Consider the following 12669-nt stretch of genomic DNA (forward strand, 5'->3'; position numbering starts at 1 on the left):
ATGATCTGTCCAATGATGTGAGTGGGGTGTTGAGGTCCCCTACTATTATTGTGTTACTTTTGATATCTTCTTTTAGGTTTGTTAATGGTTGCTTTATGAACTTTGATGCTCCTGTGTTGGGTGCATAGATATTTATAAGCGTTATTTCTTCATGATGGAGTGTCCCTTTGATCACTATATACTGCCCCTCTTTGTCTCTCTTTACCTGCCTTATCTTGAAGTCTACTTTGTCTGATATAAGCATTGCGACACCTGCTTTCTTTTGTTTGCCGTTAGCTTGGAGTATCATCTTCCACCCCTTCACTCTGAGTCTGTATTTGTTATTGGAGCTGAGTTGTGCTTCCTGGAGGCAACAAATTGTTGGATCTTGTTCTTTAATCCATCTTGCCACTCTGTGTGTTTTTATTGGAGAGTTCAATCCATTTACATTGAGGGTGATTATTGATGTATGAAGGCTTAATGCTGTCATTCTGTCACTCGTTTTCTGGTTTTCCTGCTTTTCCTTTGTTTCTTGTCCTGTGTTTTGGTCTACCCATTGACTTCTGCCGTTTCTTATGCTGTGTTTCTTAGTTTTTTCCTTATTTATTTTTTGTCTCTCTTCTGCTTTTTAGTTTAGTGGCTACCCTGAAGTTTGTATTCAGAATCTCATGCATAACATAGTCCATTTTCTGATGGCCTCCTGTTTCCTTAGTCTAAACTGATTCCGTCCCTTTCCTCCTCCCCTCCTATTATTTTCATATCTTATTCCAAGTTGTGTTGTCAGTTTGTAGTTAAAGTGACAAGATTGTCTTTGTTTTTGGTGTTGTCCTTCCCTTTACCCTAATGCTATAGTTGAATATTTGCTATCCTATTGTGATTCTATTTGTCTCCTTACTCTGTGTTTTGTGACCTCTTTCTCCTTTTTTTTCTTTTTTCAGGTGTGAGGGCCTTCTTGAGGATTTCTTGTGGGGGTGGGGGGTCTCGTGGCTACGAAGTCCCTTAGCTTTTGTTAGTCTGGGAAAGATTTAATTTCTCCCTCATATCTGAAGGATATTTTTGCTGGATAGAGTATTCTTGGCTGAAGAGTTTTATCTTTTAAAATTTTGAGGGGCCGGCTCCGTGGCCGAGTGGTTAAGTTCGCATGCTCTGCTGCGGCGGCCCAGGGTTTGGATCCTGGGCGTGGACATGGCACCGCTCGTCAGGCCACATTGAGGCGGTGTCCCACATCCCACAACTAGAAGGACATGCAACTAAGATATTCAAGTGTGTACGGGGGGGTTTGGGGAGATAAAGCAGAAAAAAAAAAAAAGAATGGCAACGGTTGTTAGCCCAGGTGCCAATCTTTAAAAAAAAAATTTTTTTTTGAATATGTTGTCCCAGTCTCTCCTAGCTTATAAGGTTTCTGCAGAGAAATCCACTGAAAGTCTGACGGTGTTCCTTTGTAGGTTATTTTCTTCTACCTTACTGCCTTGAGTATTCTTTCTTTGTCATTCATTTTTGCCATTTTTACTACTATATGCCTTGCAGTAGATCTTTTTACATTGACAAATCTAGGAGATCTGAAAGCTTCCTCCACACACATTTCTCTCTGATTCGCTAGATTTGGGAAGTTTTCTGATATTATTTCTTTGAGCATGCTTTCTGCTCCATTCTCCTTCTTTTCACCTTCTTGGATACCTATAATTCTTATGTTGCATTTCCTCATTGCGTCAGCTATTTCTTGGAGATTATCTTCATTTCTTTTTAGTCTTGGTTCTCTCTCCTCCTCTGTCTGGAGCCATTCAACATGTCTATCTTCAATTATGCTGATTCGCTCCTCTATGGTGTCCACAGAAACACTCAGAGAATCCATATTTTGTTTTCTCTCTTCCATTGTTTTTCATCTCTAGTATTTCTGATTGATTCTTCTTTATAGTTTCAATCTCTTTCGTGAAGTAGCTCCAGAACTCATTGAATTGTTTCTGTATATTTTCTTTTACCTCATTGAGTTTTTTGACGATAGCTATTCTGAATTCACTGTCGTTTAGTTTACTTATTTCTGAGTCTTCAGAACATAATTCTGGCTATTTATTGTTTTCCCTCTGGTCTGGGGACTTAATGAATTGCTGGATGCTGGAAGTATGATTTTTTCCCCATTGTGATATTATTCAGTTGCAGTTACAGCCTATCGCCACTAGATGTGGGTCAAGAGCCACATATTCTGAGCCCTCCGCCTTCAGCTGAGATGGCATGGCACAGCGTGGGTTGGTGGGGAGGGGGAGCTTTCTCTTCTGTGCCGACCTGAGTTTTTCCGATCAGCTCTTGCTATCTGGTCTTCTGGGGTATTGGCTTGATGAGGTCACCCCACACGAAAGCTTTCACCCCATTAGAGGGCTTCCTTCTGGGCTGCAAGGGCACTAGGGAGTCCTGGGTGATCCTGCGGATGCGCGACCCCCCCCCCCCCCCACTCCTTCCCTCACAGAGCCTCCCACAGCAGTGATCCCAGTCTTTAGGGGAGGGAATGAAGTTCTCTCTTACCCTGTTCCAGCTCCTCCGAGGTGGGCTCCAGCCTCTCCACCCTCCGTCGTTTGGCTGCTGTGAGTCTCCAAGGATTCCTGTGCTATTAAGGATATTTCTTGTTTGACTATGGTTACTCCTTTTTGTTGTATGTTGGAGGGGAGAGAGTCCCGGGCAAGCTCACTCTGCCATGACGCTGATGTCACCTGCTCCAACCTTCCTCGAGTTAATGTGGGATGGCGCCACAGCATGGTTAGATGACCAGTGCTAGGTCCGCACCCCAGATCCAAACCTGCGAACCCTGGGCCGCCGAAGCAGAGCACCAAACTTAACCACTGTACCACTGTGCCGGCCCCTCTGTATTTTCTAAGGTTTTCAAAACGAACAAGTACTACATTCTTAATAAAAGGAAAAAATTAAAACTGTCAACTGGTGAATCTCATCTTTCCTGACTAACATAGATACCGAGTCAAGGAGGAAAGAAAACAGGCTTAATGAGTTGTATTAAGTCATTCTCTTCTGGAACTACTAATCTATTATCAGAAATTTTGGATTAAGGCATACTAAACAGGATATGAAAAAAAATGTGCTTTGTATTGCTTCAATCTAAAATAAAAGGGAGAACAAAGCTTTGATCCATAAGTAAGGAATAAAAGCCATAAGGAAAAAAGGCACAGAAGAGATTTTGCTAGCAATGCATGTAACAGGAAAAGAAAACAGGGCCTTGAGCTCAGCCCTTCATTAAACCTATGTCCCAAGGGTAGACTAAAGTATAGCTTTAGAAAACACAATGAGAGAAAGACCAAAAACTTTATGATTAGAGAAGTAATGCTTCTAAGAGTGTGAGGAAACGGGCACTTTCATACATTGTTGATGACAGTGTAAATGGTACTGTAATAATGATGGCTCCTCTTTACGAGGACCCAAGAAAGAAAATTTCCTAACATCTAGTACTAGAAACAGTTGTGCCTCACCTGACAAACTGATTTATCTTAAAGGTATCTGAAAATCATGTAAATCATCTTCTCTCTTTGCATTTGGCTGCTTTAAAGTTCAGAGATATGTTTGTATCTCAACAATAACATACAGAAACGTATGGCACATATTTTTTGTATTAATTTCTCTCCTGCCTTCATGCTCATATTTTATGGTGCCATATGTAACTTTATATATTGCCTTAATTCATCTTATAAATTGCCTTAATTTAATAGTGTCATTTAAATAAAAAGTTCAGACATGCATAAATAAAATGGAATGCTTTGAAAAAATGCAATGAAGGATCATTTTAAGGAATGTAATTTAGGTAAGAGATTAATTCAGGAGAATCCAGTCAAAAGCCAAATAAAGCTGTATTTTTATACTGTACAAAAGAAAATTTACATTCTTAATGTAACTAGATACATCTAGGGAAAAATTACACATCTCTCAAGAAACACAATATTTAACATCTTAGATATGTTTCTGCATTGCAGACTTATAATGAATTTATACATCTTTATTTACAATAACTTAAAATATTTTTTCATCTCTGGCAGATATTTACAAGGTCAACAGTGACTACATTTCACATTTCAACAATCAACAGCATTAACCAGTTCTGTAAGACAATTAAGATAATGGCTTACATGCACCAATAAATATGATCTTAAATGTGCGTATTTTTCTTCAGCTCTGAAAAAGTGAAAGTCTTCACTAGTCCTAGGTTGAAAGGACACAATCAAAAGAGATCATATTTTCTTCATGCCTATCTTATTTAAATTTTTACCACCACTCTTCTCTGAATACTTGAGAAGTTTATACCAAGTTATAGGTTGATGCTGATAAGAAAAAAAAAAAAAGAGCTGATCTATACATTCCATATCCTTTTATGAAGCAAACACAGGAAAGTGGGATATTTTCTGTTTGTCGATTGTGATAGAGATCAGACTATATAATGCTAAAGTAGTAAAAACTCTTCAGAAACTGTAGCTCAGAAGAGCCAAATTATTATGAGAAAAATAGTGGGAAAATAATCTTTGCACCATAAAAACTGTTTCACTTAACCAGTTAAACTGAATTAAAGCCCACAGAATTTTTAGAATAAGAATCAGAAAGACTTACTGTTAAGCAGTTGATGAACTTATTACAAATATTTTAAAAGAACATACAGAGCACTGAGCATCTCTCTCAAATCAGTGGGGATTATAAAACTTTAAAAAGCCCCAAAATCTACATTAGTAATTGTTAGAAAGCCAATGTTCTCTTTCCAAGATACCTGACCAAGACATTCACTAATTTTTAACTACCACCTGATACAAAAAAAATAATACATAGAACCTGTTTGGAACATCAGTTAACATACAATTACATTTAAAGTTTTCAAAAAAAATCATTATTTAATAGTTTATGTAAATCCTTTAGTTCTTATTGGTCTATACATTAAAAAAAATGAGTATTTCAGCTTTTCTTAACCCAATCATGTTTTTCTGCAAAGAAAAAAACACTCAGAATGATCATGTACATAAATTATGTAAAATACCATTTTAGCCAATATCATACTTATTAGAAATTGCCATTGCCCATTTAAAAATGTCTATTTCCATCATTTTCCCCTTTTATTTTGAAAAAGCCACAATATCATACAATATACAAATTTTAAGAATTTCCCTCATTTTTTATTCAATACTGATGAACAGAATCCTCAATTTGAGTTAAGGAGACATGAAAATGTGCCATAAGGAATAATTTTTGGACTTAACCTTTAACTGGTATTTTGCTGGAAGTGAAATGTTGGCATTTTGCTGACAGGATAAGAAAACCTCACATGGAATCTTGTAGGTACTATATATCTATGTTTCTAATCAATCTTTTGATACTCATTTCCCTTAGGTCTAGAAAACAATCCTTTATGTTAAAGGAGCCTCATTCCTTAACAGTTGGGTACTTTAAAAATTATATTTGATTGATACATTTTCTTTGGTAAATTTTGTAACCAATGAAGATGTAAAGAATTTCCTCATACATAAATAACACTGAGCTGCTGACACTCAAATACAGCAAACCAGACTGATATCAATTCTGTAGTTGGGGATGGATTGTCCAATTAAGTTCCTTTCTCTTTGAAAATAAAAGAATTTCTTTATTAAGCCTGCCTCCAGATACACAATTATTAAAAAAAGACTCAGTGATACTTTAAGCTATATCTAATTCTAATTTTTTGGGTAAAATCTATATTAAAGATAATAGCAGACATCTGAATGTGCCTTAATTTGTAAACATTTTCTCAAAATCCAGAAGCAAAACACAGAACCTAGATTTCTGTCCTATGCTGCCAGTTATTTCACATCTTTCTGCGAACTTCTATCCTGAACTGTTTGCTCTCATATATATTTCTCATGTGACTAATGGCTAAAACTATAAACATACTGAAGAAATTGAAGTTACCACAATTTTCTGGCTGTGTGGTCAGGCTGAGAAGGAGTGTGCCCACACGGGCAGGGAAGGCTGAGTGATGACGACTCCTCTAATTCTAATGGTTTGGGATCACCACACAAATTTCTGGCACTGCCAAAAGTCTAATATAGTTTAAGTGCACACTGGTCGACTCTATGAGTAGTATTTCCTAGTATGTTCCATGCCAATATGATAGACCCATTAGGTACACAACACAGATAATAGTAAAATTTATGTCTTATGTTATCAACATGACCACCTTGGCAATGGAAAACTGTTACCAATCTGGTGACTCATTATGATTTTATTAGCACTGTTAACAATTTAACACTGCACTCCATCTTCTTGATCTCGCAAATATTCTAATATTTAGAGTTTAGGCTATCAATAATTTCTAGTTGGTTTTCAAACAACTTGTTTCTAAAACGCACTTTAAAAAAATTAAAGTATTACAAATATGTGTCTCAACCGACCTAGTGGTTTGAAACATGACAAAAATCATTCAACTTGAAAGATAAAAAGTCTCATGTTCAGATTGTTTAACATAGCCATAGTATAGAAAAGTTGCCCTAAAATTCTTATAGATTTTCTAACCACTGGCATGACCTATTAAACATTTTTAAATTGAAAAACAAATATGTAACTTAAATACTGATTTAAAAAAAAAACCAACATAAAACAAAACTTACTTTGTAATCCAAGATCAGAAATACAGCCTCCTTGCCAGTGTTTGTATAGTCTACTATCCCCTAAAAACAGATACTAATTATTTTATTTACAAATGAACATGCAGAAAATTAACTGAGACAACTGATTGTCAACAACTAAAGTACTCAAAAATGGACCCATACAAACCTCACAAAGTGAGGTAGGAAAAACATCCCACTTCATTAAAATAGTCACAAAAATAGTGCAAACAAAACAGTCTGAAAGAAGTTATTCTCAGTATTCCAGTGTCTAATAAATAATTATAATTAATTTAAAGCTACTAAGTGGAATTTGAGAATACAGGTGGGAAATATTGAGCTTACATAGCTGAGACTACCGGGTTTAAGACATTTTATATGGTATATACACTTTCAATGACATCATGGTCACCATTCCATTATGGAATCCTAAGTTTCACACTATGAACCTTTTTCAGTCACATCAGGAAATATTGCTTTTATCTATCTGCTCTAAGCACAAGTAAGGTTCAATCTCTTTCGACATTAGAAATTAATGAAATCAAATTTACTTAATCTACTTTGTGATACTCCATTGTGCAACACAATTAACTTGCCACCTAGGTGACTGTGAAAGTTGGCTGATTCAAAAATTACTTTAAAATAGCTAGAAACACTGATCAAAGCCATTACATTGGGTTTATTTTTGCATCTAAATAAATCCCCAGAATATAATCAATTATAAAATGGCAGCATCCAACTGTTATGTGGCAGAAAATAGTAAGGCATAAATTAGAATAGGAAAAATATATCTATCCTTACATCTGTGGTATAGATACCTACATTTCCAACACTTCCCCATCTATGTTTATTACTCTATATTTTTTCTGGATTTAATGCTTCTCTTAATGTGCAGTATTCACCAACTACTAGACCAGAACTGTAAAGAAACTGCATAAATGGAGTGTGTTACATACCACACCTACCACAGTAGAAGTAAAGGGAGGCAGTGGGGTGTTAATATGCATTTGAAAGGAGACAGGAGTTTGATTCTGGCTCTGCTTCTTAGTTATGTGACCTTGATCACTTTACAACCTTTTTGAGCCTCAGTTTCCTGAGGATGGATATGGGGGAGTGGGTGTTGGGAGACTAGCTAGATTATCTCTAGGGTCTCTTCTAGCACAAAAGTCCTGACTCTATATTAAATAGGCACAGAGGAGTAATCGGGAGGGTGAGAGTAGAGGTAAAGGTCAGGATTTCAAAGTACAACAATATTCCCCCTAGCTTCTCAAAATATTTTTTCTATTTAAAAATCTTACTTCTAAGTTAGCTTTTCACTTTACATTTTAGTTTGCTTTTTAGTAACATGATTTCAAATTAATGACACAGAGAAGAGTTCCCCAAACCTTCAGATATGTCTTTGTATTTCTTAATCCAACCTGGCAAAGATGGCACCAATCAAATTGTTTTATTATAGAAAACAAGTATTTCCTCCCTAACTAGCTTTTCCATAGATGGAAGGACTTTTTTTTTAATCTAAGTTAGGAAGTATAAAACAAAAGGCTGCTGAAGGATAAAGTATGAATATTGCTGGGATATATTTGTAACAGCTGTTGTATAACTGAAGAGTAGTTTAAATTATATGCCAATAAATAATGCAAATGAATATCAAAAATCTCTTGGAAAATATGACTTAGGTTTGCTAAACTTATTCCATTTCAACCAAATCTTGCACAGGAAATCTGTTCTAGGACCCTGAATGCAAAGTTTGAACTAAATGAAATGTTTCTTCATTGAGGCCAAATCATATCACTTAAAAGAATAGAACACAAATGTTACAGAGTCATGGAACATTAATGGGTATGTATATGTACAAAATATAAACATATACACATACAGATAAAAGAAATCTTCTAAAGTGAAAGTTTTTCAAAACCAACTTTTCAGGTGTAACAAGGTTGCTAACAAACCAAAGGGAGATCTTATTACATTTATTACAGCTTTTGCTGTAATTTGGTATTATTTGGTATTTTTTTTGTGCTTTAACTAAAATAAAATTATGCTATCTTTACATGTCAATAAATGCACAACTTGTTAAATTACAAACAACTCTTCAGCCTCCTAAATCAACCAGGTATTTCTGCCATAAACTGACCTCCAGCCATGGCCAAGATCTCACTCCCTGGGAAGTACAATGCTCTTTTTCTCTCATAGCTGAAACTCTGTTTCCCTTAGTATGTTATAGACCTTTACACCTCATTTATTTTGGCTGCTTTTTAAATTCATTTATCTGACATCCTTAGTTAAATTAAAAGAACTAAGGGATATCTAAAATATGTCTTTGTGATATATACATACCATACATATATATATACACACACATACATACATACACACACACATATATACAAAACAATAAATCTCTATTTATCAACTTTTAGCTTTACCTCAGACTTTGGCAATGTTGTAGATATTAGTTCAGGTTCTAGTTTTCCATTTTCATATGAGCTGAAAAATGTTACAGATCACCAAATTCAATCAAGCAACTCATTGTTTTTATAAAGATTCTAACAGAAAGTCCACTAAACAAACAAACCTCTTACAATCAAAAAAAAGAGGAGAGGATTTTTAGGTGTGAAAAAAAAGAGGCATTTTTCTGGTTATTTTATTTATCAAAATGTATTGTAATTTTTATTGGAGAGAGAAAATTTTAAACTGTTAACTAGGAGAATACTTGCTTTCTATAAATTCAGTATATTTTTATTTCACGATAATAAAACAAAAATGTCTCAACGTACAAAGCACTAATAGCTCTGATGTCTTTTGTGGAAGGATAATGTATAGCAGTTCAAGTCATAACAATGATTTCAAAAATCAATATATTCTCTTCTACTTCAATCAAGCAGTAGAGCCAGAGACCCAGAAGAGGTCATAATGAAATCTTATCCAATCAAATCAGAACTAAAAATTTTTTACCAATAATGCATTTTTGTAGCCTCTTAGCTCAGTTACCAAATGTTACTTACATACATTCAACATCTAGCTTACTGGCATGATTCCAAAGTTTTATAAAAATGAGAAACTTTTGGAGATATATGATTATAAGGTACACAATTGCATTACATTAAACACAAAGGCAGTGTAGTCCTTGTAGGAGAAATCAAGTCAGTACCCCCTGGTAGAAATGTTCTATAAAAATGTGTCACATTGAAGCATCAGTGTTTTCAGCCAATTATCTGTCCCTGATGTATTTCCTTGGAGTATATGATCTATCAGGACTTCAGGTTTCTTAATCCAAGATATCTGACTGAATTTAGGTACATCTAGAAAGCAGCTGAAAGGGCTTCTCCAATAGTCTGACATCACAGAAAGTGGGTTGAGAAATCCCTCTCTTTACCTGAAGATGTACTTGTTCTACTTCAGTCATCATCAGCTCACAAAGGAAAAGAAAAAAACCAATCAAAACTTCCCCTCACACACACAATCCCATACAAGATAAACAAAAACTGCCCCCTCCCGCCCACAAAACCCCAGCACCAAAGTGTCACTCATTCCTAGGAAATAGAACACGCCCCTTGGATTCTCTGATTTGTTAGTTGTTCAAACTTAAAGGACAGAAACGACCTTATGTCCTTGCGGGGAGGAGGGAAGACATGTTAATAATGACTACAGAGCCATCGAGAAAGTGCATTATCAATTACACAATCAACTTAGAGCCCTGCCCTCTGATGGAGGTGGCCACCACTTGATTTAAATGCCTCAGTAATTGAACATTTGTGTCCTCGAGATAAAGGAGACAGGGGGAAAAAGAGCCACCCTTATTTCAATAGAAAAGTGCAGCAGCCTACCACCTTTCCCCACGCTTCTCAAGAAAATGATTGCACAGACTCAGAGAAGTCCAAAGTCATAGCAGAATCTCTGAGGCACTCCTGGTTAAGAGAAAAAAAATATGATCCAGTAATCTTCATAGTTCTACAGATCATGAGAACAAACCCGTTTTTGTTTTTTTAAAAGAAAGCCAAAGAATCATTTCATAGGGATCATATACACCATTTCCTCTAACGTATCCTCAGTCTCACAGTGTTGAAATGGGACCGATCAGCCTACGACAGATTGCACATCACCCAAGGAGAAGAGAAGGCATGGAAAATGCAAACATTTTATACTGCTTCACAAACACATTTACAAGGAATAGGTGAAGAGAAGATATAGGAAGGAGGGAAAAGAAAACCTTATTGCTGTTTCCATACAAAATACAGTATGAAGATACCTAAACTAAATCAAATCTGATTATGATGACCAATATTTTCACAATGTGGGATGAAGTGTCTTCTTGCACAATGAAATGTTCAGTTTACAAGGTAAGCAGAAAGATGAGAAAGGATGTCAAACTACACCTGGGATATTAGCTGCATATTGAAACTTGGGGATCGAGACTGCTTGGTTAAGGGAGCTCCTGGGCTGAGGAGCTCTTTACCTTCTCCAGCTTGACCTAGCCGGTCCTCCTGTAGACTGATGGTTGAATATCGATTAGCACTGTTAGCTGCTAAATTAGTAACTGCCTCAGTGCCAACCCCAATGCTGGTACTTGCTTGACTGCCATTTACATAGTCAAATGATTTACTTGAAGAAGCACTGGCTGTCCGGATTAGACTTAAGCTATTGGTTTTTGGCACCACCGAGCCAGCGGGCAGGCTCAGGTGTTTCTTCATCGGTGTCAGCTCAATTGAATCTACACTAAGATCGGGTGGTTGCTGTACATACTGCCTGCGAACTACTGAATCTCGAGGGATCTCACTGGATTTGATGACAGAAGCTGTTTCTTTATCCTTGGCTGAACGCCCAGCTGCTACTTTCCTTAAGCTTCCCCTCTGAGAAGAGGAGGATGGTTTGGTCCCAATTGGCTGACTGCTGAGGGAAGCCCCCGATGAAAATCCTTCATCTGCATCATTCAGGTTTACCAACTCCTCTCCTCCATTTAGACCCTCAGCACCTAAAAAACAAATCAGACAGACTCAGCAATAGCTAAATTAAATAAGAGGCAGCTGTGAATAACAACTCAACTGACCTTCTCTCTTGGGTAATTTTTGCTAGAGGTTGGCAACGGCCTCGCTATCAACATTTCTCATAAATAATTTAGGAGAAGAAACCCTAATCTACACAGAATTCCAATGTGTTATTCATTCTGTTCATTTAGCTTTCATTAGTTCAGCTTTTGTAAAACTATCCACAAACAAACTTAGTATACTATCAATATTTAGGCACATAAAACAACTTTAGGTAAAATACAACATTTTGTTATCATAAATCTTTATAATACACCCTTGTCAATTTGAGGTGACCATATCTATCTATTTTAAAAAACAAATTTTTTTCCTTCTGTCTTCCTTACCCATCATAAAACAGACTGTGCAAAAGAGACCCCCTTCTAATTTCAGCCACCCAGAATAACGCCAAAAACACATTTATCCCTACAAGCTAAACCCTCTTTAATTACAATAAAATTTTATATTTATTCAACAGCTAACTGCTTCTAAATGGCTTTAAAACCTTTAACATGAAAACAGTAAATTTTCTAACTCTAAAAAACTCTACATTGCTTCCAGTAACTTTATAATTGTATGCTGTCTAAATGGACATATCTACTCACTGATTTCCATATTTTCTTGATCAATTAATGTGAAGAAAATATTTAATTATCAGAGAGCAAGGGTAGGGAACCAGAAGGGATATTTAAGAAGGATTTCTTCTTTCTATATGATGTATTTTTGTAATATATTAGATTTTTAGTATCAAGATTTATTATTGTCATAAAATACCATAGTGTCCCATTATGTTTCATGCAGAAACTGCAGTTAATGCAAGAACCCTTATCTTAGGATTCTGTAAAAAGGGGAGAAGCATACACAATATATTTAGTTGGGGGTTTCTAGGAATCTCAATTCTCTTACTGAAAGTATGATCAACATTCTTTTAGAAAGTAACACGTTTGCTTCTTTCAAAACCTGATAGTTGTGTGCTACCTCATTAATATGTTTACCAGACTGCAAAAAGTTTAATCTGGATCTACATACAGATATCACTATTATACTTAAGG

The 12669-nt window shown here is 35.9% G+C and overlaps 1 protein-coding gene across 34 annotated transcripts in view; it reads right to left on the minus strand.

The window, feature by feature from the left end:
* Nucleotides 1-3805: 3805 nt before the first annotated feature.
* HYCC2 (hyccin PI4KA lipid kinase complex subunit 2) overlaps nucleotides 3806-12669 on the minus strand; it is an 88702-nt gene continuing 79838 nt past the window's right edge. For all 34 annotated transcript variants that reach the window (XM_070241484.1, XM_014732313.3, XM_014732311.3 and 31 more), the window contains one exon: nucleotides 3806-11565. In XM_070241484.1, the coding sequence (XP_070097585.1) occupies nucleotides 10964-11565 (602 nt within the window). In that variant the 3' untranslated portion in view covers nucleotides 3806-10963. The remainder of the gene's footprint in view (nucleotides 11566-12669) is intronic.

This window comes from Equus caballus, chromosome 18 (assembly GCF_041296265.1).
Source record: "Equus caballus isolate H_3958 breed thoroughbred chromosome 18, TB-T2T, whole genome shotgun sequence".
Taxonomy (NCBI): domain Eukaryota; kingdom Metazoa; phylum Chordata; class Mammalia; order Perissodactyla; family Equidae; genus Equus; species Equus caballus.